General features: G+C 49.7%; 2 protein-coding genes across 5 annotated transcripts in view; both read left to right on the forward strand.

The window, feature by feature from the left end:
- Positions 1–6439: 6439 nt before the first annotated feature.
- MARCHF2 (membrane associated ring-CH-type finger 2) lies at positions 6440–21160 on the forward strand. 3 transcript variants are annotated; one of them, XM_070373786.1, is made up of 6 exons: positions 6445–6594; positions 10670–10738; positions 11474–11701; positions 16008–16203; positions 18182–18391; positions 20542–21160. In XM_070373786.1, the coding sequence occupies exons 3-6, from the start codon at positions 11526–11528 to the stop codon at positions 20695–20697; spliced, it is 738 nt and encodes a 245-aa protein (XP_070229887.1). In that variant the 5' UTR covers positions 6445–6594; positions 10670–10738; positions 11474–11525; the 3' UTR covers positions 20698–21160. The 3 variants fall into 3 exon arrangements, with proteins under 3 accessions (XP_070229889.1, XP_070229887.1, XP_070229888.1); XM_070373787.1 differs by having other exon boundaries at positions 6459–6594; positions 10638–10738; XM_070373788.1 differs by lacking the exon at positions 10670–10738 and having other exon boundaries at positions 6440–6594.
- A 5549-nt stretch (positions 21161–26709) lies between these two features.
- HNRNPM (heterogeneous nuclear ribonucleoprotein M) overlaps positions 26710–27494 on the forward strand; it is a 40015-nt gene continuing 39230 nt past the window's right edge. For both annotated transcript variants that reach the window (XM_005890715.3, XM_005890716.3), the window contains exon 1: positions 26710–26868. In XM_005890715.3, coding sequence (XP_005890777.1) covers positions 26756–26868 — 113 coding nt within the window. In that variant the 5' untranslated portion in view covers positions 26710–26755. The remainder of the gene's footprint in view (positions 26869–27494) is intronic.

Genomic DNA, 27494 nt, shown 5'->3' on the forward strand with positions numbered 1-27494 from the left:
TGCTTTACCTGATTGTCTTATAATTTGTTAATGATTTATGTGACTCACGGTCCACTGGCTCCAATTGGTTGACACTTCTCTTTGATCACTTTTAATGTACACATTCTCCCCCTCTGATCCCTTTGTTTTCTTGCCTTTTTTTTTTTTTTGCCATTAAACTTTTTATTTTCTATTTTTCTTTAATTTTTAAATTTTATGTATTTATCTTGGTCTGCACTGGGTCTTTGTTGCTGTGCACAGATTTTTCTCTAGTTGTGGTTATCAGGGGATAACCTGATTTTTCTCTTGTTGTGGAGCCCAGGCTCTAAGTGCGTGGGCTTCAGTGGTTGCAGCAGGCAGGCTCAGTAGCTGTGGCGCATAGGCTCAGTTGCTCCATGGCACCTGGGACCTTCCCGGACCAGGGATCAAACCTGTATCCTCTGCACTGGACCACCAGGAAAGTCCCTATTTTTAAAATTTTTATTGGAGTACAGTTGATTTACAATATTGTGTTAGTTTTTGCTGTACAGTGAAGTGAGCCAGTTATTATACACATTCAACATATATCCACCCTGTTTTACATTCTTTTCCCATATAGGTCATTACAGAGTATTGAGCAGAGTTTCCTCTGCTATACAGTAGGTTCTTATTATCTCTTTTATGTATAGTACTGTGTGTATGTAAATCCCAATCTCCCAATATCCCCCCTTTTTTTCTGTTAAATAAGTGGGTCAATTGTATTGTAGTTTCTTGTTTATGGCATCCCTAGAGTATCTTTTTGCTTTTTAAAAATTGCAGACAAAATTCTCATAACATAAAATTCACCACTTAAGAACTGTTTCAAAAATACATTTGGTGGTTTTTAGGATATTCAAAATGTTGGGCAACCTTCACCACTATTTAATCCAGAAGTTTTCTACCACTCCAAAAAGAAACCCAGAACCCATTAAGCAGTTACTCCCTCCTCCTCTCTCCATCCCTCAGCCTCTGGCAATCATTAATCTGCTTTCTGTCTCTGTGGACACAGGGTGGCATTAATGTGTCCCACTGTCCCCCAAATTTCCTGTAAATGAATGTTAAGTGGCAAGTGGTGTCCAACTCTTTGTGACTCCATGGACTGCAACTTGCCAGGTTTCTCTGTCCTCCACCATCTCCTGGAGTTTGCTCACACTCATGTCCATTGGGTCAATGATGCTATCTAACCAGCTCATCCTCTGTCGCCCCCTTCTCCTCCTGCCTTCAGTCTTTCCCAGTGTCAGGGTCTTTTCCAATGAGTTGACTCTTCCCATCAGGTAGCCAAAGTACTGGAGCTTCAGCTTCAGCATCAGTCCTTCCAATGATGTAAATGAATAGCTGGATCTAGAGGTTGATTGCATTTAGGAGTGGACACTTCGTAGGTAATACATGTATGTAACCCGAGGTGGCAGGTAATGTCAGTGCGTTTCTCATTCATGGTGGTAGCAGCTGGTGAGAAGCATCACCTAGATTCATAATCTATTAAGAGTTACAAAATGATAACTGTTGTTTATTTTCAAATCCTATCCTTCTTCATTTACTCTTTTTTCTTTTCTAAAATTATTTCCTTTTTCATTTTTATTTATTTTTCTTATTGGAGAAAAATTATTCTGATTCCTTTACAATGCTGTTTGTAAAGTTTCTTCTGTTCAACAATGTGAATAAGCTATTAAGTATACATATATCCCCTTCCTCTTCTTTATTTACTTTTGAAATACATATGTAAAGAGAAATTTCCCTTCATCTATGTGGTTACCTGGAGCTACAGATGGTATGTGTGTGTTCGTGCTAAGTTGCTTCAGTCATGTCTGACTCTTCGTGACCTTATGGACAATAGCCCACCAGGCTCCTCTGTCCGTGGAATTCTTCAGCAAGGATACTGGAGTGGGTTACCATTTCCTCCTCCAGGGCATCTTCCCGACCCAGGCATCAAAGGCAGGCAGGTTCTTTACCAGTAGTGCCACTTGGGAAGCCCCACAGATGGTATAAGCCAGTGTAAATAATTAATTCTCTATTTGCCTGTCAATTTTCAAGGTTCATAATTTTTAAGATTTTGAGTTGGTTCCCAAGTAGCCTTCAAAAATGACTGGTGGGTTGAGGGACGGGTTGCAATTAACATATACACACTACTAGGCTTCCCTGGTGGCTCAGTTGGCAAAGAATCTGCCTGCAGTGCAGGAGACCTGGGCTCAGTCCCTGGATTGGGAAGATCCCCTGCGGAAGGGAACAGCTACCCACTCCAGTATTCTGGCCTGAAGAATTCCATGGACTGTATAGTTCATGGGATTGAAAAGAGTCAGACACGACGGAGCGACTTACACTTCACTCACTCCATATATAAAATAGATAAACAAAGGAGAATTTACTGTATAGCACAGGGAGCTCTACTCAATATTTTGTAATAACCTATAAGGGAAAACAATATGAAAAATAATTTATATATGTCTGTGTGTGTATGTAACATTGTCTGCCTCCTGATACACGCACTGGGAACACAGTATAATTTCGGTGGTTTCTGTCCCTGATGAAATATTAGAGAAATGCAAATTGAGAGGCTTTCTACAAAGTAACTAGCCAGTAATCTTCAAAAATATCAAGGTCATTGGATTCTGGACAGATATCACATCCAAGATGTGCGCTTGTCCCCTCGGTTTGTTCAGCGCTGCAAGCCATGACCGGTTCCCCGCCCCCGCCACCCCCAGAGCTTTAAGGAAAAAGAACACACGGTTCATGGAAGGAACAGACTGCCTCTTAAAAAAAAAGCCAAAATCTTCTCCCCACCTTTTTTTTTTATTCCACTGGGCTGGGGTATGTCCGTTTCTGTTTTCTCTTTTTTATTCCTGCTACCACAGAAAGCGGTTCAAACCATTTCGAATATCAAGTAACATTGATGTTATCATCTTAAGAAAACAATACCCATTAAAAAGTTTGGGAGAAACTCTGTGGCATGTAGCTCTGCAGTTAGGAGTATGTCTCAGTGCTTTATCCACCTTTAGATGAAAATCTTTATGTCGTAGGTACCACATATATCATTAAATAATTTTAAATTACGATCTGAGACATTCCAGTAATTTAATCTCTCTGTCCTTTTAAGTGTAACTGGAATTCTTTGAATTTATATCACTTTATCATATCAATGAGTTCAACACCTTGGGGAAAAATTAATAGTATGCTGTAAAAATCTGCTAGTATTAAAACAGAGCATGAATCAGCAGATACTGGAATGATATGGCTACAGTCTTTTGCATCAGTTGTGAATCTTTCCTAAGTCTTATAGCTGCTTATAAATCTAAAGCATACAAATTGGTGTGGAAGAATTTGTAAAAATGGAATTGCCTTAAAACAGTTCGAAGTGACAGCAAGTTTTTTGTTTTTTGGCACATCAGTGAACAGCTTTCCTTCTCTTATTAGTTTAAACTAAAGAGGCAAGGTGATCTTCTCTCTTTCCTGGTAGTTCCAAAGTAATTCAGAACAGAGACGTTCCCCAAGTATTTGCAGCTGGCATCTTAAGGATGACTCCATGGTTGTTGGAGTCACCCCACACATTGTGTCTTTAGATCTGATCTCTCCTACCTTATTAACTCTCAGGCTTATTGAATGGCTTCCGTTCAGGTTTGGTTAATTTCTCCCCTCAAATGCATGTCAATGTATTCTCAATAAGCTGTATTCCCAGCAATCAATAAATGGACATATGTAAAAATATATATATATATCAAGGTCATGAAAGACAAGGAAAGGATGAGGAATTGTTCCAGACTGCAGGAGACTGAATTACACAGCAAAATATAACAGGTGATCCTAGAATGGAGTCTGGAGCTTTAAAGAACTTTATTGAAACTTTGAATGGGATTTGGGAACTACCTGGTGATACTGGATCAATATTAACTTTCTGATTTTGAAGATAATACTATAATTATGTAGAAGAATGTACTTTACTTAAGAAATAAGCCCTGGGACTTCCCTGGTGGTCCAGTTGTTAAGAGTCCACCTGCCAATGCAGGGGACATGAGTCCCATCCCTGGTCTGAGAAGATCCCACTCTCAAAGGGACAACTAAGCCTGTGTGCCACAACTGCTGTGCCTGTGTGCTGCAACTATTGAAGCCCATGAGTCTAGAGCCTGTGCTCCGCAACAAAAGAAGCCACTGCCATGAGAAGCTGGTGCACGACAACTAGAGAATAGCTCCTGCTTGCCGCAGCCAGAGAAAGCTTGAGTACAGCAACAAAGACAGAGCATGGCCCAAGATAATTAATTTTAAAAAAGAAATAAACACTGAAGCATTAAGGGTTAATGAGACACCATATATCTATTTTATACTCAAAGGATTCAGAAACATTAACAATTGAGGAATCTGGGCAAAAGGTTTATGGGAGTTCTGTGCATTATTTCTGCAACTTTTTCATCAATTTGACATTATTTTAGAACAAAAAAATTAAAAACCCAAGTGCATGAAGTTGAACATTTGCTTCATTTTGATCTGCGATCATGATCTTTATTGAAGGTGAAATAGTCTAATTTGTGGCCAGTGGAAGCTGCTAATTGGTTCCCATTGACATTATGTTAGTAGGTAATGTCTTTGATAACTCCCTTTCTGGTATTTAAAGATGTGCCATGTTCATCTGTACATTTCCTGCCCCTGACTCAGTCTGTTGTTTTCTTCAATATTCCTAGCCTCTTTCAAATGGAAATGGTATTTAGAGACCACTGTCTGGGCTTATGGGGGCTTCCGAAGTGGTTCGGTGGTAAAAAGAAAAAATAAATCCACCTGCCTATGCAGGAGACGTGGGTTTGATCCCTGGGTGAGGAAGATCCCCTGGAGAAGGAAATGGCAACCCACTCCAGCATTCTTACCTGGAAAATTCCATGGACAGAGGAGCCTGGCGGGCTACAGTCCATGGAGTCACAAAGAGTCGGACACGACTGAGCACAACTGGGGCTGTGGGATGCTTGTTGCAGGCTTTTCAGTGGACACAGGCAGCAAATGTTTGCTTTTTATAAAGACGAAATGTATCGTGATACTCCAAATTCAAGACCACAGGTTTTTTTTCCTTTAATGTGATCAATCTTACATCTGTGCTTCCTTCACTCCCTATGAAAAACCCAGTTCTTGATACTGACATAATCACTCCTTTGCTTTATCCCAGACTAAGTGTACAACAAGCTCAGAATAACCATTTTATCTCCACCACCACCACCATCACTATATTGAGTATGGACAGTCAAATTCTGGTGTTTTAAAGTCACTAGGAGTTCATCTCTGGGTTATTTTGTCACCAATTGGATATACAGGTTAATTCATTTTATTTCAGTTTTGTTTTTTAGATATCTTACATTTAAAATTTTGTTTTAAAGTTATATAAAATATCTACATGTTTGTAAAGTTGAATGTATAAAACAAGGTACAGTTTTAAAAGCCTAGCTTCTGGGACCTCCCTGGTGCTCCAGTGGTTAAGGCTCCACACTTCTAATGCAGGTCACAGGTTCAGATTCCTGGTGAGGAATCAGTCCAGCCAAAAAGTAAAAAAAATTAAAAAGTGTAGCTTCTATTTTGTCCTTTCTATTCTACTTCCCTCTATAGGTAACCTATATGATTTATAATTCCATTTTTAAAAAATATAAGCCAGTACAACACGAAAGAATTTGACTAAGGTGACTAAGCTGGATCTACATACTCAATAAAGGCAGGGGAAGAAAGGAGTATTAAGGAAATTCTCCATCCCACCTCAGACACTTTGCATGTGACAGTGTCAGTTCAATTGCTTCTTTAGGGAATTACTTTTGAACTTTCCAAATATTCCGTGATATGCCTCTCTCGCTCGCTACAATTTATCACCTTTGCAATTAATAATTACATTACTGACTGTTTAACGTCTACTTCACCCCCTACACTGCGATCTGTGAGGGCAGCACTATTTACCATATTAAACATTGTGTCCACAGCGCCTAGCACAGTGCCTGGCTCATATTGATGTTTATTACATCTAATCAATTAATTTGTTGTATATATGAATGAAAATGAATGATGAATAAATGATGGCTTTAGGCTCTTCCACGGCCCCCTAACCTCTCTAGGTTTCTGTTTCCTCTCTGTGAAATGTGATCAGATGGTTCATCCCGCCGCCAGAATTGATGAGACGCTTAAGGCAGGTGAGGAACACAAATCCCTCTGCTGGTGTCACGTTGAATTCGGTAACGGTTTAATTTATTAACTGGTCGTCTGCAGGTGGCGCCACCTGCCCCGCTCGTGCCCCGAGTCGAGATAGGGCGGGGTCGGGGATCGGGGGGCGGGACCGAGGTTGGGGCGGAGCCAGGACGCGGCAGGGGCGGAGTCAGTAGCTGCGGCGCCGCCGGGCCTGTGCGGCCCAGAACGTCCCCGTCGCCTGTGGCCCCGCCTTCCAGGGCGGGACATCCATGACAATTGGCCAGTGTAGGCGAGAGGTGGTCGCCATTGGCCCGTGACACCGTCGGCTCGGCGGGCGGTGTCCAGACGCAGGTACCGGCCAGAGCGGAGCTAGCGGCGCTGACGGGACCGGCCGGGCCGGGACCAGGGCCGGGGCGAGCGGAGGGGCCTGCGCGGCCGCCCGGCCCGGCCGCGGATCAGGTGGGCACGGGCGGGAGGTTGGGGTGGAGGGGTGCCGTTCTGCTGCATGGCCCAGAGTTCGAGGCCCGAGCCCGGCCCCCTGAAGGACGGCCAGGCTCGGACCGTCGGCCTCAGCCTTCCCAGCAAGTAGGTGTTCTCAGTTTCCGTCTTTGTAGAAGGCAGGAGGTCTCCGGGGGGCTGGCGCACAGTAGGTGCCTCTCTGAGCCTCACTTTCCCCATCTGTGAAACTAGGTCATCCCAGGACCAACCTAACGGGGCTGTTGTGAAGATTAAGGAGGTGCAGACGAAGAAAGCGCCCTGCGTATAGTAGGCGGTCAATAAGTGACCAGTCACCTTCCCCAACCTCCTCCTCAGAGGGGATCTGCCAGGAAAATAGTCAAGATGATGACCCAGGCATTTGCTTAGCAGAGAGCCTGGCTGTTAGTGGGTGCTCAAAACAGGACAGCCAGAATTTATAGGTTTAGTCCATTTAATCCTTTAGTGACAATATCAAGTGGAAGTACTTGATACTTCAAGTACTTCAAGGGAAGAAATGTTCCCTGCTGTGTTGCTGTTATTTAGTGACCAAGTCGTGTCTGACTCTTTTGCGACCCCATGGAGTGTAGCCCACCAGGTTCCTCTGTCCATGGGATTTCCCAGGCAGGAATACTGGAGTGGGTTGCCATTTCCTTCTCCAGGGGATCTTCCTGACCTAGGAATCGAACCCACATCTCCTGCCTTGGCAGGTGGATTCTTTACCAATGAGCCACCAGGGAAGCCCCTCTCTGCTATACAGCTGAGGAAGTCAAGGCTCAGAGAGGGCCAGCTTTTCAACCAGGGCTACATAGTGAGTAAAGATCAGAGCTGGGATTAGAGTCTGGCCTCCAGTGCAGGGCTATGCAAGTGCTGAAGGGCACACAGGAGCTTCTCTTTGCTAAGTGAAGAGGAATGAATGCATTTCACAGACTACACATTTATCCTAAAAAAAAATAACTGAGCATTTGTTGAGTGCTTACTGTGTGCCAGGCACTGACTGTGCCTTGTATTATCAGACCCTCCCAACAGCTGTCTGTAAGCTGAGGACAATAATTATCATAAGAGCTAAAATTTATCAACTTATTCATGCTTATGCATATATGAGCTGGGTCTCATTGCAACCCCCCGTTATACAAAAGAGAAAACTGAGGCCCAGGGAGTGAAGCAACTGAACTGAGACAACACTGTGGGGGAATTAGGGCCATCTGACTCTTCTTCCCTCAGTTTCCTGCCCTCAGAAAAAAGAAGCTGTTCAAAATGTTGTGGTGCCCCCGTGCCACCCCAGACAAGCCTAGCCAAGGACAAGCTTTGCTGGAGGAATTGAGCCTGAATTGACCCTTCTTCTTATGAAGCCCTTCAGCAGACACAGTGCACTAGCTTCATCAACTTATTTGACAAAAGAGGAGAATGAGGCCCAGAGAAGCCAAGTTACTTGTCCCAGGATACACAGCATCAGCACCAGAGTCAGGACTTAAAAGAACCCAGATCTCTTGGGTCCCAGACCCACTCACTGGACTAAGTTCAAATCCTGCACTGTCCCAACTTAGCTGTGTGATCTTGGGCAAGTAACTGCCCCTCTCTGAGCCTCCTCAACTGTCAAATGGGGATAGTTATTGGACTTCCATCATAGGTTTGTTGTGAAGATTCAGTGAAATCCATCTCCTGGGCACTGGGCCAAGTTTGCTGGAGGCGTTGGCTTAGTCACCCCTCCCAGCAGCCCCAGAGCTGAGTCCAGCCTGCAGCCACCCTACCCTTGTATCCAGGCTCGAGACTGGCCTCTCCTGAGCCCAAGCCTCTGTGCTTTGCACAGATCTCCAGCCTCTGAAGATTTCTGGTTCCCATCTTGGGTGCTGGCAAACCAGGGTCTGGGGATCAAGGGACTGGCTCTCCCACCCTGCTCTTACACAGAAGAGGGGCTGAGGAATTAATACAGGAACTGTGTACCAGACGTTGGATCAGGCGCTGGAGATGACTGATAGTGGAAGACAGATGTGGTTTAAACAGCAGATGAAGAAATAAGAACATTAAAGGGACCTCCCTGGTGGTGCAGTGGTTGGGACTCTGTGTTCTCATTGCTGAGGGCCTAGGTTCAATCCCTGGTCAAGGAACTAAGATCCTACAAGCCTCACCATGTGGGCAAAAAAAAAAAAAGAAAAAGAAATAAGAGCATTTCAGAGAGGGACACATCTGTGAGGGCAATAATGTGGACATGAGTAGCACTTCAACCAGAGTGATCAGGGAAGGCCTTGCTGGGGAGGTGACCTTTGAAGGAACATTTATAACAACTATTGGAGTTCAATAAACTCAGCACAGTGCCTGGCTTGTAGTAGGTACCTTTTCTTTTTTAAAATTTTTATTGTTTCTTACACCATTTTGTATTGGGGTATAGCCAATTAACAACATTGTGATAGTTTCAGGTAAACAGCAAAGGAACTCAGCCATACATACACATGTTTCCATTCTCCCCTCAAACCGCCCTCCCATCCAAGCTGGCACATAACACTGAGCAGAGTTCTATGTGTTATATAATAGACCTTTGTTGGTTATCCATTTTAAATATAGCACTGAGGTTAGGTACATTTTAAATATATATATATATATATATATTTTATATATATATTAGGCTTGCCCTAATATATATATTAGGCTCAGATGGTAGAGAATCCGCCTGCAATGCAGGAGACCTGGGTTTAATCTCTGGGTAGGGAGGATCCTCTGGAAAGGGAATGGCAACCCACTCTAGTTTTCTTGCCTGGAGAATTCTATGGACAGAGGAGCCTGGCAGGCTACAGTCCATGCTGTCGCTGAGCTGGGTCTTAGTTGCAGCATGTAGGATCTCTAGTCAAGGTTTGTGGGATCTAGTTCCCTGACCAGGGATCCAACCTGGTCCGCCAGCATTGGGAGCCCAGAGTCTTAGCCACTAGACCACTGGGGATGTCCTACCAGTTACTTACAGTAGCCACTATTATTTTTTTCCCAAACTTTTTGTTTTGTACTAGGGTATAGCCGATTAACAATGTTGTGGTAGTTTCAGGTGAACAGGGAAGGGACTCAGCCATACATATATATGTATCCATTCCAACACTGCCCCCCCCACCCCGCCCAATCCTAGAACCAGCCAATAAGGCTTGTGTGTTTCCCTCTGAGAATTACATGAAAGTAACAGAATTTCTCTCATCAGAGCAGACACATAACATTGAGCAGAGTTCCCTGTGCTCTACGAAATGTCCTTGTCAGTTATCCATTTTAAATATAGCAGTGTGTACATGACCTTCCCACTATCCCTAACTATCCCTTCCCGGCAACCATGAGTTTATTTTGCAGTAGCTGCTAGCATCATTTGGTTGATTTGCAAGCCTTGCATGAGCAGATTTTACCAGTGTTGTTTTGGTTCTGTTATTGCTTTTCCTCTGACAATAAAAGAAATGGTAGAACTTAATGCATAGGAGCTGTGATGTGTCTTGGGACGCCCAATTACTTGCAGAAATGTGAAGGCCAATCCTTGGAGGGGCAAGAGGCGTGGAGTCCCCTCTGCAGCCTTTCCCTTGGGTAGCCCAGCAACTTCCCTGCTGGCCTCACTTGGGAGGGACAGCAGTGTGCACGACGTGGCAGCCTGGCCACTGGCCTGTGGGTGTTATCTCGGTCATGCAGCCTTCCTCGAAGGCTCCTCCTGCCTCTGGGCTGACACTTGCTTATCTGGCTGACTGTGTGGCCCCACTTAGAAGGCTCAGAAGGGCCTGTTGGGCCCAGAGTGCTTCTGGCTGAGCTGTTCAGAGATTGTTGATCCACAGGAGACTGTCCTGGTACACAAAGTTAGCCAGTGACTTGCACTGCTTCCCTCCGCCCCTCTTTGGATCTCAGAGTTTGACTAGCAAGGGTGGGTAAAAACCACTTGTGTGTGTGTGGAGGGGTACCTCGGTGAGTGTTTCTGGGGTCTCTGGGCCACAGTTTCTGGGGGCAGATGGTGGAGGGTGAGATAAGTTTGGGATGGAGATCCTAATCTCTGGGGCACCTTTATTGGCTTCCAGAGGCCTCAGTCCCTTTCCTGAAATTCTCACAGGGAAACACACAAGCCTTGCTGGTTGGTTCTGGGATGGAAGAGGAGCTTGCCAAGGGTTCCTGCTGACAGGTCAGACCCTGGGGTGGGGAGGTAGGGGGATGGAATCCTGCTGAAGTCAGTCCCCACCCTCGCCACCAGAGCAGACTTCAGCTTGCTGCCTGAGGCTCTGGCTATCTCCCATGGCCTCTCCTTGGGGACAGAGGCACTGCTCTAAGTGGTTGCTCTTCTGGGTGGGGACAGACACTACCCCATTCTGGACTACCACTTCCTCGATAGCCTGAATTATCAAGAAACTCAGAGCCCACAAGAAGCCATGAACCAGCAGGGTCAAAATGACTCACCATCCTGGTCATTTGGGCCAAGTTTGTAGCTCAGTTCCAGCCCACTCCATGGCAGGCTTATCCTCTCTGAGTCCAACCCTGGGAATCCAGTCCACGGGGAACAGTTTCTCCATGGTTTTGGCAGGGATAGTTCTGGCCCTAGAGAGCACCGTGCACTGGGCCTACCACACAGATGGTATTCAGTCACTGTTAGCCACTGCTATCCAGGCTGGAAAGGTGATGTCCTGCATGCTTTGTGGGCCAGACCAGGCTGGCCTTTCTTAGGAGAGCCAGAGAGAATATAGCCAGGCCCCTGAGATGCGCCAGGCCTGGCCTGAGTTGCATGTGTGACCTGACTGAATCCTCATAGCCCCCCTCCTAAGGCCCATCTTAGAGATTGTTCAACCACAGCTCAGAGAGCTGGCTCTGTGCTGTGTGTGGTTTGCTAACCTTGCTCTTGATCCTCCGGCCGGCCTCTCCCCAGGCTCCTGGGACCATGGGCCTTGGGCCCTGAGGACACAGGGCGCCCTGTGGCCATGACGACGGGTGACTGTTGTCACCTCCCCGGCTCCCTGTGTGACTGCTCCGACAGCCCTGCCTTCTCCAAGGTCGTGGAGGCCACAGGCCTCGGACCACCCCAGTATGTGGCCCAGGTGACTTCAAGAGATGGCCGGCTCCTCTCGACTGTCATCCGGGCCTTGGAGACACCAAGGTGAGTGGTGACCGAGCAGGAATTGATGCTTTCACTTGCTTCACTCTCCAGCCCAGTTAATTCCCAGCCCCGCCTGCAGTCAGAAATCCAACCACCTGGGACATCCCTGGCAGTCCAATGGTTAAGACTCCACGTTTTCACCACAGGGGTCGTGGGTTCCATCACTGGTTGGGGAACTAAAATCCCACATGCCAAGTGGTGCAGCCAAAAAAAAAGAAAAGAAAAATTCACCACCTAGAGGGGCCAGGTAGGCAAATAAATCAGCGAAAGGGGCCCAGTGAGTAATCACCACATGGAAACTGGGTAGACAGGTCAGATTCTTCAGGAAAAGCTGAAACTCCAGATTACTGGGTGAAATTCGGAGATCTGATGTTGGTGAGTAGTTCACATCTTGGGGAGGCCGCACAAGGAAGTAGCTGGTAGTGCTGGTTGTGGCCTCAAGGTACCTGGGCTTGGTGCCCACGTGGGATGGGAGCCTCTCTCCATGTAGGACTGGCAAAAGTTGCTGCTCCCCTGTATCTCTAACCTGGGGCACCTTCTTGCTGAGTGGTTCTGAAAGTGCATGGCCATGGTCCCCATATATTGCTCACAAGGGGCTTTGCCACCTCATAATGCTTCCCTGATGGCTCAGTGGTAAATAATCAGGAGCCACAGGTTCGATCTCTGGGTTGGGAAGATCCCCTGGAGGAGAAAATGGCACCCCACTCCAGTATTCTTGCCTGAAAAATCCCACGGACAGAGGAGCCTGGCGGGCTACAGTCCACGGGGTCGAACACAACTGAAGCGACTGAGCATGCAAAGTTTTCGATTAATGTACTTAAACCTCGGTGCCAATCTTCCAGACACATGTGTGAGCTGAATCTGCTTGGTTCACCAACTTATCATCAAGGGAAAGAGATTTAAGGAAGCCCCATGTGTGCGTGCTAAGTAGCTTTAGTCGTGTCCGACTCTGCAACTCCGTGGACTGTAGCCTGCCAGGCTCTTCTGTCCGTGGGATTCTCTAGGCAAGAATACTGAAGTGGGGTGGCGTGCCCTCCTCCAAGGATTCTTCCCAACCCAGGGATGGAACCCTGGTCTCTTATGTCTCCTGCGGGCAGGCGGGTTCTTTACCACTAGCGCCACCCGGGAAGCCCAAGGAAACCCCACGCCAATTTAAATCTGCCTTAACTCATTAAGATTTAAGCTGCTGCTGCTGCTGCTAAGTCGCTTCAGTCGTGTCCGACTCTGTGCGACCTCATAGACGGCAGCCAACCAGGCTTCCCCGTCCCTGGGATTCTCCAGGCAAGAACACTGGAGAGGGTTGCCATTTCTTTCTCCAATGCATGAAAGTGAAAAGTGAAAGTGAAGTCGCTCAGTCATGTCTGACTCTATCGACCCCATGGACTGCTGCCTGCCAGGCTCCTCCGTCCATGGGATTTTCCAGGCAAGAGTACTGGAGTGGGGTGCCATTGCCTTCTCCGAAGATTTAAGCTAGCCACCAGTTTTTCAAGTCTAATGTATTACCATGATGTTTCCTTCAGATCATCAAATTCATAAACTTTTCCTTCTAGTTTTTTTATGGTTAAGATATAACGTACAGTTTACCTTTTTGGCCACTTGAAAGTGTACTGTTCAGTGGCTTTAAGTGCATTCATGGTGTTGTGTAACCATCACCATCATTCAGCCCCACGACTTTCTTTTTTTAATATTTATTTATTTGGCCCTGTCAGGTCTTCGTTGCAGCACTTGGTATCTTCACTGTGGGTCACAGACTCTCCAGCTGTAGCGTGCGGGCTCTGGAGCACACAGGCTCAGTAGTTGCGGCACACTGGCTTAATTGCCCTGAAGCATGTGAAATTTTAGTTTCCTGACCAGGAATCGAACCCATGTACTCTGCATTGCAAGGCAGATTCTTAACCACTGGACCACCAGGGAAGTCCCTCCCATAACTCTTTTGATCTTGCACTCTGTCTTCACTAAAACACTCACTCCCCCTTCCCCTTCCTCAGCCCCGGGGCCCCACACCATTCCTACTTTGTGTCTCTGGATCTGACTTCCCTCTAGAAAACTTGCAGAAGTGGAATTCGCCAGTCTGTCCTTTTGTGACCGGCTTCTTTCACAGAGTGTCACGCCCTCAAGGTTCATCCACATGGGTAGCAGGTGTCAGAATTAATTCATAAACTTTTCATTCAGACATACAGAGAAGCAGACGGAAGCCTTGCCGTGTTGTGGAGGGAGCCCAGTGCTGGGCCCCTTACAGGTCTTTGCCTTGCCTGAGCCCAGTGAGACTGGAGGGCTCCTTCTGGGCTTCTTCCAGGGTCTTGGTTTTTCTGTATGCATCTCCATCAGACACCTTGAGTCAGGAAGGTGTCTGTGCCACATGACCCAGCCTGGGAGTGAGGGGACCCTTGGCAGGCCTAGGGGGTTCCCAGCCAGAGCTGCCAGCATGGGGGTGGGGAGGACTTCTCCCTTCATGGGGTTCCCATGGGGCACCTTGCCCCACCCTCCCTTTTGATACCTGCGGAAGCCGAGGCCTGGAGAGAACTGGATACCTGCCAGCGTCACTGGGCATGGCTTCCATTTCCTTTCTTGTTCACATCTCTCTTCTGTGGAGCCTGCACCGGGCAGCCCGACAGCGGCCTGTGGATGTCTCACCCACTCTCCCGTCCCATTTTCTCCTCTCCTGTTTCCTCTGCATGATTTTCCTGCCAGAATTTCAAACAGTAGAGCCCACTTCTCTTGCCCTACTTCTGGGGGCAGGCAACCTAGTGGTTCCAGGTTCACAGGCCTTGGAGCGACTTCCTGGGTTCAAATCCAGTGTGACTTGGCACAACCAAGTCAACCTCTCAATACCTCAGTTTCCACATCTGTGAAATGGGGGCAATAACAGCACCTTCCTCCCAGGCTCCCTGTGAGAACGAAACAGATTAAACCCCATGTTGCCCTTTGAATGGTGTGTGGGACCTGATCAGCGCTCCATCATAGTCAGTGTGTGCTTTGCTTACCCATATTTCATTTTCTCTGAACTTGAACCTCCTACGTAGGGTTCCCCGGGACAAACCCCCCAAACCAACGTAACTCGCTCTCCTGGTCCTCATTGCTTCCACTTTCTGGCTTGGCTCCTAGAGCAGGGATGTCTTTCCTGTTCACTGAATGTGTGTCGGGAACATGGGATCAGGGTGTGGGAGCACACGGGAGCTGGGCAGGCCCTTTTGATGTCGGAGGAGAAAGCATCACCCCACGCATAGGACCAAGGGCCAGAAAGCAGACCTGAGGGGTCAGCTCTCAGCTCCTGGGTTTCAAAGCAGCTGGGCCCCACCCCCACAGCAGGGACACTGAGAAAAGGAGAGAAAGTTTCCTAGGGGAAACTGGCAGTGTTGTCTGGAAAACAGCTCTCCTGCTCCACTTTCTTCATGTGTTCCTGCAATCCACTTTCTGGGCAGAAATGTCTGGAAAACAATGACTCATGTGCTGGACAGCCTCTGGGCCCACTAAGGCCATGCCCTTGGTCTCTTGAACTGCCCCAGGAAGGACCCAGAATCCCCTGAGACCATGCTGGGGCAGAGACTTCCCTGAAATGGGAAATGGCTTCCTGTAGATGCCTTTTTATGTCTGTTTTCCCAGCTTCACTAGAGTGGAGGAGCCCAGGAGCTCTTCTGGGATGCACAGGTTTCTCCGGTGGCATGGCCTTCAGGTGTGGCTGGATCTGGTGCTTCTGATGATGTTCTTGAGAATCTGCCTCTCCCTACCTTTTGGCTCCGTGATCCTCTGTTTTAGCATCATTTGCAGACTCCAGGTGGAGCCCGAGCTGCTGCCAGCAGCTCCAGACTTACATCAGCCATGCTGCCTGTAGTTCTGGAGTTTAGAAGAAAAAAAGAAGAATTTCAGAAATCAATTCCAGTGGCTCTGCATCACATGTGCCCTTCCCTGAGTCAGCCTCTCTGACCAGAGATGTGTGGTGTTTTGATTGGTCAGGCCTGGGGTCATCAGGGGTGTCCTCTTGAGATTGGGGCAGTTGCCCAACACAGTTAGAGTGGTGGTATAGAAGGAGGAGCAGACACTGGGCAGGCAGGTACAAGTGATGCCCACCCTGGGCCTAAAACGATGCTGCAGGAACCCTGGGGAGGGAGCACATCACTCCACCTGTGGGAGTCTGGGAAGGCTTTCCAAGAGAAAAGGACATTTGGAGCTGGGCATTGAGGGATGAATAGGGGTTTGCCAAAAAGCAGTATATAGGGGCAGCACTGAGCTTACGATCCAGGGCATAGTGAAGCAGGAGCAGGCAGGAGGCTCAACCATTACTCATGTGTCCCATCTCTGTGTCTAGCGATGGTCCCTTCTGCCGGATCTGCCATGAGGGGGCAAATGGGGAGAGCCTACTGTCTCCATGTGGGTGCAGTGGCACGCTGGGCGCTGTGCACAAGAGCTGTCTGGAGAGGTGGCTTTCCTCATCCAACACCAGCTACTGCGAGCTGTGCCATACAGAGTTTGCAGTGGAGAAGCGGTCCCGATCTCTCACAGAGGTACGCTTGGGAGCCAGAGGCCGGAGTTGGGAGAAGGGAGGAAGGCAGACATGGGGCCGAAGGAGGAAATGGCCTTGGAGGATCCTAGTGGGCTGGGGAAGCGGCTTCTCTAGAGGGAGGACCCTCTCTCCTCTCCCTGGGGCCACTTCTGCTGATGGGGGTGGGAACTGGGCCTGAGGTTCCAGATCTGACAGGTCCTGTGCCCCTTCCCTGTTTTGGTCACTTCAGGTGACCCTAGAGCTGAGACCTGAGGAATGAGGAGCCCCAACCTGGGGAAGGACAGTCCTGGCAGGGGGCATAGCAGGTGTAAAGGCCCTGAGGCCTCCTTTGAGGAGGAGCTTGGTGTCCTTGGTCAAGCCCACGTGGTTGGAGAGAAGGGAGTTAAAGGAGGAGGACAGTGGCCCTGAAGGAGGGGTGGTGACCTGGCCGGGGGACTTTGTGGGCCAATCCCGAGAGCTCAGCTTGAGTGCAGTGGGTCGGGGTCGAGACAAGGTATTTCCAAGTGTGGTGGGAGCCACACGGCTTCCCAGAGCAGTTGCTGCTCACCAGGGTGCCCTCCAGACTCCTCCCTGCCCAGCCTAGCTTGGCATGGGGCATCTGAGAACTACAAGGGGTGATGTCACTGAGCTGAGGTGGGGGCTCCTGGAAGAGCCCCTGGCCCGCCTAGGACCTACTCTTAAGAGAACAGTGGGAGGGCAAGCCGGCCTGTCCACACAGCTCACCCTCTCCCCACTACCCATTGTGTGGAACACATGCTCCCACCCCAGGGCCTTTGCACATGCTGTTTCTGCAGCCTGGAGCACATCTCCCCCATTCCTCATGAGGTTCCTTCTGCTCAATTGGGTTTCTGCAGCCATGGCACCCCACTCCAGTACTCTTGCCTGGAAAATCCCTTGGATGGAGGAGCCTGGTAGGCTTCAGTCCATGGGGTCGCTAAGAGTTGGACAAGACTGAGCAACTTCACTTTCACATTTCACTTTCCTGCATTGGAGAAGGAAATGGCAACCCACTCCAGTGTTCTTGCCTGGAGAATCCCAGGGACGGGGGAGCCTGGTGGGCTGCCGTCTCTGGGGTCGCACAGAGTCGGACACGACTGAAGTGACTTAGCAGCAGCAGCAGCAGCAGCAGCAGCAGCAGCCTTACCTCTTCAGCATAGCAGTCCCCACCCTGATCATTCAGTCATTTCCTCTCTCCCCCAACCAGCAGGGAAGCCGCAGGCAGGGATTCCTACCACCCATCATCTGTGGCAGGCAGTGTAGCATAGCAGCCAAGGACACACAGACCCTGAGGCAAGACTTCCTGGGCTCCAGTTCTGGCTCTGTAGACCACTAGCCATGTGAGTTTGCACAAAGGAGTCAGCCCCTCTATGCCCTCTGTTTCTCCCATCTGTAAAATAGGCATGGGACTTCGTTGGCAGTCCAGTGGTTAACTCCACTCTTCATCTAGGGCCTCCCAGGTGGCTTAGTGGTAAAAAAAATAAATAAATCTGCCTGCCAGTCAGGAGATGCAAGAGATGCAGTTTCTATCTCTGGGTCGGGAAAATCCCCTGGAGGAGGAAACAGCAACCGGCTCCAGTATTCTTGCCTGGTGAATCCCATGGACAGAGGAGCCTGGTGGGCTACAGTCCATGGGATCACAGAGAGTCAGACACGACTGAGCTTCCACTGCAGGAGGTGCAGGTTCTATCCCTGGTCGGGGAACTAAAATCCTGCAAGCCTTGTGATGTGGCAAAAAAAAAACAAAACCAGGGGCAGAAATGCCCTGCACCTACCCAGGCCTGTCCTGTCATCATCTCAGTAAGTATCTGAAAGAAAGAAAGGATTGTAGGAGGCAAGGCAGGAGTAGGGTCCTGCAGGAACAGTGATGAAGATGGGTGTCTGCAGAGAGGGCCCTGATGCCCCATCCCCTGGCATAGGCTCGTAGCAGGGCGGTGTGTGGTGGTCCCTCTCACCGGCTCCCCCTCCCTCCTTCCCCGCAGTGGCTGAAGGATCCCGGGCCTCGGACAGAGAAGCGGACGCTGTGCTGTGACGTGGTGTGCTTCCTGTTCATCACGCCACTGGCCGCTATCTCAGGCTGGCTGTGCCTGCGAGGGGCCCAGGACCACCTCCGGCTCCACAGCCATCTGGAGGCCTTGGGGCTGATCGCCCTCACCATCGCCCTCTTCACCATCTATGTCCTCTGGACGCTGGTGAGTGGCTGCCAGCCAGACAGCAGGCATCTGGGAGCAGACAGGTCAGGGGCTTGGGCAGTGACTTGGATGGAGCTGGGGTGGGGGACAGGCGGCACTCTGCCTGCCTGGGCTTGTGGCTGGACCGTGGGGTGGAAGCAACTCCCAGCATCTCATGGAGCTCCAGATTCCGGGCCGGTTTGAGGTCCCAGGAGCCAAGTGTGAGGCTTCTGCCCGAGGAATGCAAGATCACAGGATCACTTCAGCTGAGTGCAGGCCCCACTAGCCACGAGTCCTGTTAAGACTGGACTGTCTGGGTTTTGGGGGCAAGGGGAAGGGAGAGAGGCAGAGAGCCACTGGAAAGACTGTGGGAGAAAAGGCAGAAGAATGAGAGAGACAGAGAGGACGATCAAGAGACTGAGAGAGACTTCCTGGCAGTCCAGTGGTTAAGGCTGCCAGTGCAGGGGACTTGGTTTGATCCCCGGTCAGGGAACTAAGGTCCCACAGGCCATGTGGTGCAGCCAGAAAATAAAAAATAAGGAGACTGAGAGAAAAGGTGACTGGGGTTGGGAGAGAGTGAGTGTGGTAGGGGTGTTGTCCCTGGGATCTGGAGGCATGAGAACCCTCACTCGGGGGGGAAGGTCCCGCAGATAGAACCACAGCTATGGGGGTGCCCCCTCCTCAAGAATTATTTGCCAGTGCACCCACCACGCAGATTTCTTAATACAAGTAGGATGCATCATAGGTCCTGCTTTGCAGTCTGCTTGTTTTCACTTTGCTAACATCCTTTAAAAAAAAAAAAGGCAGTCACCCAACAGTCCTTCATTGTGTGGGTGTGCTGTATTTATTTAACTAATCTCTTTTGATGGACACAGGGATTATTCCAATTTTTTTTTCCTTCTCCTTTATTTGCTGTTATAAACAGTGCTTTGGGTGCCACCCGTGCAAATGTTTCTTGGAACTTCCTTGGTCAAAGAGTAGGAACCACTGACATTTACTGGGGGGAAAAAAAATTTTTTTTTAACAGATTTGATTCATTAGAGCAGTTCAAGGTTTAACAGCAAAATGGAGCGGGAAGTACAGAGTTCTCCAAAATCCTCCCTGACACCTGCCCAGCCTCCCCCACTGTCAACGTGGCACCAGAGCGGCAAGTTCATTAGTCGATGAACCAACACTGACGCATCATCACCCAAGGCCACAGTTTACATCAAGGGTTCAGTCTTGGTGTGGAACAATTTGTGGGTTTAGACCACCGTATAAAGACACGTATCTCCCACTATGGGATCATACAGAGTGTTTTCACCACCCTAAAAATGCTGTGCTCTGTTTATTCATCCCTCCTCCCTCTCTGATCCCTGGAAAACCACTGATCTTGTTACTGTCTCCATAGTTTTGCCTTTCCTTAAAAATGTCATAGAGGTGGAATCTCGCAGTAAGTGGTCTTTTTAGTGAAAGTGCCGAGTCCTAACTAACCACTGGACCACCAGGGAATTCCCTGTAGCCTCTTCAGATTGGCTTCTTTCATTCAGCCGTATGCATTTAAGATTCCTCCATGTCTTTTCACAGCTTGATAGCTCATTTCTTTTTAGAGCTGACTAATAGTCTAATGGGCTTCCCAGGTGGTGCTTAGTGGTAAAGAATCCACCACCTGCAAATGCAGGAGTCTCAAGAGACACAGATTCGATCCCTGAGTCGGAAAGATCCCCTGGAGGAGGGCACGACAACCCACTCCAGTATTATTGCCTGGAGAATCCCATGGACAGAGGAGCTTGGCAGGCTACCATCCATAGGGTCGCAGAGTCAGACATGGCTGAAGCGACTTAGCATGCATGCACGCAAGGGGCTGTATCACTTCACTGCCACCTTCTGAGAAACAGAAAGGGACCACCCCCTCTACACACACACACCCACCCACCCACACACACCCACCCACCCACCCACACACCCACCCACCCACACACACCCACCCTTGGCAGGGCCCTCAGTGCTGCTGGGGAGGGTCCCTGGGCGAGTGAGTGGGTGTATGTGCTCTGTCCATGTGAGAACCACTTTGATGCTGCCGCTGCCTCTGGAAGCAGGGGCCTGGTGCTGATCTGGGTCAGGGCAGAGGCCCCAGGGGCGCTAGTTTTCCAGCCACTGGCCCTCCCGCTCATGTCCACCCTGCCCTGCAGGTCTCATTCCGCTACCATTGCCAGCTGTACTCCGAGTGGAGAAGGACCAACCAGAAAGTGCGCCTGAAGATGCAGGCTGATGGCTCCGAGGGCAGCCAGCACTCCCCACTGGCGGCCGGACTCCTGAAGAAGGTGGCTGAGGAGACACCCGTGTGAAGGCCGGGCCGGCCTTGCTGCCTGGGCTGGAGGCAGCTGGCAATGCCCTGGTGTTCAGAAAGACAGAAACTGCCTGACCCTTGCTGCACGGCCAGAGCGCTTCTCAGGCCAAGAGATGCCGAGCGGAGGAGCCGATTCTGTGATTCCTGAGTGAAGCTGTTTTCAGATTGATTTTGCACACTCTTGTACACGAGGATGAAGAACAGACAGATGTGGTCCCAAGCTCTGGATGGAGCGGGCACCCTGATCTCATTCTGAAGTCTCTCTGGCCCCTCCTGGGCCACCAGTCGCAGCCAGAGGCAAGTCTTGAGTGCCCATCGGGCCAGGAGGCTCTGCAGGCTTCTTGCACTTTCCTGCACCTGGCAGGCTCGCTTTCCAGGCACCCTTGACTTTATAACGTTGCACCACATTTCAGAACACTCCCCCCTCCGAATGAATAAAAGGAGCCCCTTGCTGGACAAAACGGACTTGTCAGTCACATTTCTGAGACCTCAAAGGGAGGGCCTGGGACCGAGGGGGGTCAGGGACTACCCAGAGGTAACAGTGGCAACAGCAGATGCTCCCAACTGGTTTGAGGGATCCATTGTGAAATGCAGGGCTAGAAGCAGTGTCTGAGTTTTCCAGGGACAAGGAGGTAGCAGGGCTACGTAGTAAATGATTTAAAATAAATATACATGAGAAGAATAGGTTTCACTTCCTGTGTATTTCCCGTGGGTTAGATACCATGCTAGACCCTTCGCACTCACTAACGTAACATCCACACTTATGGAGGGTCACCCCGAATGTGGCCCAGTTCTAAACCTCAACAGACATCTGCCCTTTAACCCCCTCTACCATTATCAGCAGAAGGAATGGCTATTAACCCCATTTTACAGACAAGAAGACTGAGGCCTAGAACAAGGCAGCCTTTGTCTAAAGAAGTGGAATTCCTTAGAATTCCACTATAACAACTCCAGGAAGTGGAATTGGGGGTTGACCCTGGGGTCTGCATGGCCCCTGTGCTGGCCTCTGTGTTTCTCCTTGAGGAGGACCCAGGTAAAGAAGCTGAACATGGTCATTCTAACTACAGCACCTGCTTCCTGAGGAAACTTCTGAGCTTTTTACACTTGATAGTTCTTTGCTTCAGGCCACATTGAATACTCAGAGCACCCCCCTGAAAGTGGGTTCTGTGGGCGGAGGGGGGTCCCTTATGAGTCCCATTTTGCAGATGGGCAAACTGAGGCTCAAAACCACCATAGGGTCCTTCACCTGAGTTTGCACATCCCCAGTGGGCCTAGCACAGCATCTGGCTATTCTGTTGTTTTGGGCACGAATATTGGAAAAGACCCTGATGCTGGGAAAGATTGAGGGCAGGAGAAGGGGGTAACAGAGGATGAGATTGTTGGCATCACCGACTCGATGGACATGAGTTTGAGCAAACTCTGGGAGATAATGAAGGACAGGGAAGCCTGGCATGGTGCTGTTCATGGGGTCACAAACAGCTGGACATGACTGTGACTGAGCACGCATGCCCTAAAAGTAAAGTTCCCTCTGCCCTGGGGAGGCCAGCTGGGATGCAGGGGTGGAGGCTTGGAAGCTGGCACCTGAGAGGCATGGAGGAGGAGCAGCGTGGCAGATGGGTTATGCATGGAGCCCTGTGACTGAGGGGCAGAGGGGTAGGAGAGGCAGTTAGAAAGATGAGCATCACCTGGAGGCATCTGCGGAAACAGGCTCACCCTCAGGCATTAACTGTCGTCATTTGGGGCCTTTCTTGCTTCTGTAGCGTCTCCCTCTACATAGGACTGGCACCCACCCCCTCAGGCCAGCTTTAGAATGTGGTGCCCTTTGGATGATGTAAAGAGGCCCCAGGGTATGCTATCGTGAAGAGAGAAAGCTGTTTCCCTTGCAAACCTCTTCCAATACTTTCCATGACATCAAAGAGAAAATTGTAGTTTGGTGCTAGGCTGTCTTTCATGACTCTTAACTCTACCAAAGAGAGAGCAAGTCTTAGAGCCTTTGGCAGAGCCTACGACTGCATGTGTACTTTAATAGCATCATCTCTTGTTCTTTACAATAAGCTATTTATAGCAAGCTTTCAATATGGGCTGTGTGCTGTGCTGTGCTTAGTTGCTCAATTGTGCCCGATTCTTTGTGACCCCATGGACTGTAATCCACCAGGCGCTTCTGTCCATGGGGATTCTCCAGGCGAGAATACTGGAGTGGGTTGCTACGCCCTCCTCCAGGAGATCTTCCCAACCCAGAGATCAAATTCAGGTCTTCCTCATATGGGCTGTGAGGTAAAGCAACATCTTTTTTTCTTTAAGCAACATTTTAAAACATCTTTTTTATCATTCTTGTTTTTTTTTTTTTGGCCAAGCTGTGAGGCTTGCAGGATCTTAGGCCCTTGATCAGGAATTGAACCCAGGCCCTGACAGTGAAAGCGCCGAGTCCTAACCACCAGACTTCCAGGGAATTCCTCAAACATCCTTCTTTTAAAGACAGTAAAGCATCAGTTACAGCAAAGTGTGAAAGAATTAATAGCCCAGGCGATGACAAAACCCAGGAACTTGGTCAGGGTGGGGTTACATCCACCAGCCTATAGTGGAGAGTTTGTCTTCTCCCTGGGTCTGGCTTGTGGCTGATCTCCAGTCACACCCACTTTGGGAGAAGGGATCAGAGGAGAAGTGGCTTCTTGTCCCCAGTGCTTTGTGTTCGAACTCCTCTCCATGATTCTGACAGATTGCTGTCACCTTCCTCTGCCATCTCTGAGCCCTGCTGGACAAGGGAATTCAGAGATTTGTGAGGCTTCCTCTGGTTCAAGGGCCACTCTGGTCAGAGAGGTCGAAGGGAGAAGACGTTAAACTGAGATAGATTCCAGTGGGGCCAGCAGAGAAGGGTTGGTATGCAGGGTGGATTTTAGTAGATCAGAGATTTCTGAGTGGGAGGGGCAAGGGTAAGGCGGTGAGGGGCCAAGATGAGAGGAGGAGGGGCTTGCAGATGGGGGAGAGAAAGGAGTTCTGAGACAAGAAGTTTGAGAAGTGCTTGGGATTGGGACAATTGCACTCATCTCACACACACTAGCAAAGTAATGCTCAAAATTCTCCAAGCCAGGCTTCAACAGTACGTGAACTGAGAACTTTCAGATGTTTAAGCTGGATTTAGGAAAGGCAGAGGAACCAGAGATCAAATTGCCAACATCCGCTGGATCATAGAAAAAGCAAGAGAATTCCAGAAAAACATCTACTTCTGCTTTATTGACTATGCCAAAGCCTTTGACTGTGTGGATCACAACAAACTGGAAAATTCTTAAAGAGATGGGTATACCTGCCTTACCTGCCTCCTAAGAAATCTATATGCAGGTCAAGAAGCAACAGTTAGAACTGGACATGAAACAACAGACTGGTTCCAAATCAGGAAAGGAGCATGTCAAAGTTGTATATTGTCACCCTGCTTATTTAATTTATATGCAGAGTACATCATGTGAAAAGCCGGGCTGGATGAAGCAGAAGCTAGAATCAAGATTGCCGGGAGAAATATCAATAACCTCAGATACACAGATGACACTACCCTTATGGCAGAAAGCAAAGGAGAACTAAAGAGCCTCTTGATGAAAGTGAAACAGGAAAGTGAAAAAGTTGGCTTAAAACTTAGCTTAAAAACTAAAATCACAGCATCCGGACCCATCACTTCATGGCAAATACATGGGGAAACAATGGAATCAGTGACAGACTTTATTTTCTTGGGCTCCAAAATCATTGCAGATGGTGACTGCAGCCATAAAATTAAAAGACACTTGCTCCTTGGAAGAAAAGCTATGACCAACCTAGATAGCATATTAAAAAACAGAGACATTACTTTGCTGACAGAGATCTGTCTAGTCAAAGCTATGGTTTTTCTAGTAGTCATGTATGGATGTGAGAGTTGGGCTATAAAGAAAGCTGAGCACTGTAGAATTGATGCTTTTGAACTGTGGTGTTGGATAAGACTCTTGAGAGTCCCTTGGACTGCAAGGAGATCAAGCCAGTCAATCCAAAAGGAAATCAGTCCTGAATATTCATTGGAAGGACTGATGTTGAAGCTGAAACTCCAATACTTTGGCCACCTGATGTGAAGAAATGACTCCTTAGAAAAGTCTTGATGTTGGGAAAGATTGAAGGCAGGAAGAGAAGGGGATGACGGAAGATGAGATGGTTGGATGGTATCACCGACTCAATGGACATGAGTTTGAGCAAGCTCTGGGTGTTGGTGATGGACAGGGAAGCCTAGTGTGTTGCAGTCCATGGGATCACAAAGAGTCGGACATGACTGAATGACTGAACTGAACTGAACTGGGATTGGGAGCAGGAGAGGGTGGGGCCTAGCCTCCACCTCAACAGTGTGTGCTAAGTCACTTCAGTCATGTCCAACTGTTTTCAAGTGCATGGACTGTAGCCTGCCTCTGTCCAAGGGATTCTCCAGGTAAGAATACTGGAGTGCGTTACCATTTCCTTCTCCAGGGTATCTTCCCGATGTAGGAATCGAACCTGGGTCTCTTACGTCTACCTGCATTGGCAGGTGGATTCTTTACCACTAGCTTTGCGACCCCATGGACTATACAGTTCATGGAATTCTCCGGGCCAGAATACTGGACTGGGTAGCCTATGCCTTCTCCAGCGGATCTTCCCGACCCAGGAATCGAACCAGGGCCTCCTGCATTGCAGACAGATTCTTTACCAATTGAGCTATCTGGGAAGCCCTACCTCCACCTAGGAAGCCCCAAAACCCCCATAGCAGAAAGAGTGAGTGGGGCTTAGCCTCTGCCTCATGCTGGGTTTACTGAATTTATTCTCTGGGCCTGCAGTTCTCAGCCAGGGTCAGAATCACCAGGCTGGATTAAGTATTTAATTTGGTGGAAGATGTAGCAAGTGAGAGAGTTTCCCAGAGGCTGATGAATGTAGTTATTCAGTGAGAGAGGGTAAAACGACAACAAGAACAAGAACAAACCAACAAAACTCTTTCCCTTTGTGAGTTTAGAGAGAGTTTGGGGGTTATATGGGAATGTCTGCAAGTTCCAGTGAAACATTTCAATGTACCAGAGATACCAGAGAGAGAGGTGGCTGCTGGGGAAGGGAGCCTGAGGCGTCTATGCTGGGGGCTCTGGACTCTTCCCAGGCCACTGTGGCTGCCCCAGAACACAGCCCTGTATCAACCCTGAAAACCCATCTGAGGACAGGGCCAAGCTCTCAGAGCAGAAGGACCCAGGGTCAGGCAGGAAGGAGTCCAATCGTTTCTCTCATCATGTGATTTCTATCAACAGGTTTGGCTTCTTGCTTGTGCACTCACTTAACAAACATTCATAAGCACAAAGGAAGTCTCCAGCTAGACATCCTGTTATTAGCTGATGGCTGTTTAGTGAGAGAGATTTGGGCCATGGGCTCTGCACTGAGTTCTCAGGCCGGATTGAGCCCAGGTATTCCTGGTGTAGGATGAGATAATTTCTTAACGAGACATTGTTAACATTTTGCACATTTGTCCTACTGCTTGGCCCTTCAGTGTCCTACCCTGGCCTGGCTAACTCCTTATAGCCTAGGAAACAGAACTTTAGCTGTCATTCTACCCCAGCTCGGATTACAGAAAGCTGGGAGTGACGAGGTCCAGGTGTGGCGGGTGGAGAGATGCCTCCCTCATTAGATCTGGCAGAGGATGAGATGGTTGGATGGGATCACCCACTCACGTGAGTTTGAGCAGACTCCGGGATAAAATGAAGGACAGGGAAGTCTGGCATGCTGCAGTTCATGGAGTCGCAAAGAATCGGACACGACTGAGCCATAATAACAACAATTACACCTGGAGAGAGGATACTGTATCCAGTAGGAGCGAAACAAGTTTGTTGTAAGAATGAATTAATAACAGCTGACGGTGCGTGCGTGCGCGCGGCGGGGGCGTGGCCCGGAGCAGGGGCGTGGCCCGGGCCGAGAGGGAAGGAGACCGGAGGCCGCCGCGGCGCGCGCAGGCGTTACTGGTCGCCCCGAGTCACGTGAGCACGCAGGCGCAGCGCCGCGCAGCCCTCTCGCTCACACAAAGCCCAGACGCGGAGAAAATGGCGGCAGGGGTCGAAGCGGCGGCCGAGGTGGCGGCGACGGAGCCCAAAATGGAGGAGGAGAGCGGCGCGCCTGGCGTGCCAAGCGGCAACGGAGCTCCGGGCCCGAAAGGGTGAGTATTTTACGGCTCCTTGTCCCAGGCTGGGCGCTTTCGCGGTGGCTGGCGGCGGCTCCGTTAGATCTGTTGGGGCCTCCTCCCGGCGCGGCCTCAGCTGGGCTTTCTTTCCCTTCAGAGTCTGCCGAGGGTGGAGGCGGCCCAGGCTGTGAGGGGTGAAGCCGGGCGGCCCCGTGAGCGCCTGTAGGACCGCTCTCTCCCAGGCATCGGGTCTCAGCTCCTCTGGTCTCTCCAGACCGGGTCCGACGCTGAGGCCTTAGGCCGGGCCTCTGCGCGCAAGGATAATGGCGCGCGGGCCCAGAGCCGACGAGACCCGGAGTCCGCGACCTGCTGGCCTGTCGGGTGACCTTGGTTGGGCGCGTGGCTTCCCGTCTCTTCGCCGTCGTCCGGGGTCTCAGTTTCCCGATCCGTAAAGTGGGGGATAGGGAGGAAGTGCGCACGCAGGACCTCGCGCGCGGTCGGTCCCGGTAAACGGTAGCGGAGGCGGGTAGGTATCGGGAAGGACCGCGAGGACGGTCGGACTCCCCCTCCCCCTTCCGCCCCGGAGCGCGCGGTTCCCCTCCCCCCTCCCGGCCCCGCGGGAAGTGCCTCGATCGGAACTGCCCCTTGCCCCAAGCTCCGAC

The sequence above is a fragment of the Bos mutus genome, chromosome 7 (assembly GCF_027580195.1).
Source record: "Bos mutus isolate GX-2022 chromosome 7, NWIPB_WYAK_1.1, whole genome shotgun sequence".
Classification (NCBI taxonomy): domain Eukaryota; kingdom Metazoa; phylum Chordata; class Mammalia; order Artiodactyla; family Bovidae; genus Bos; species Bos mutus.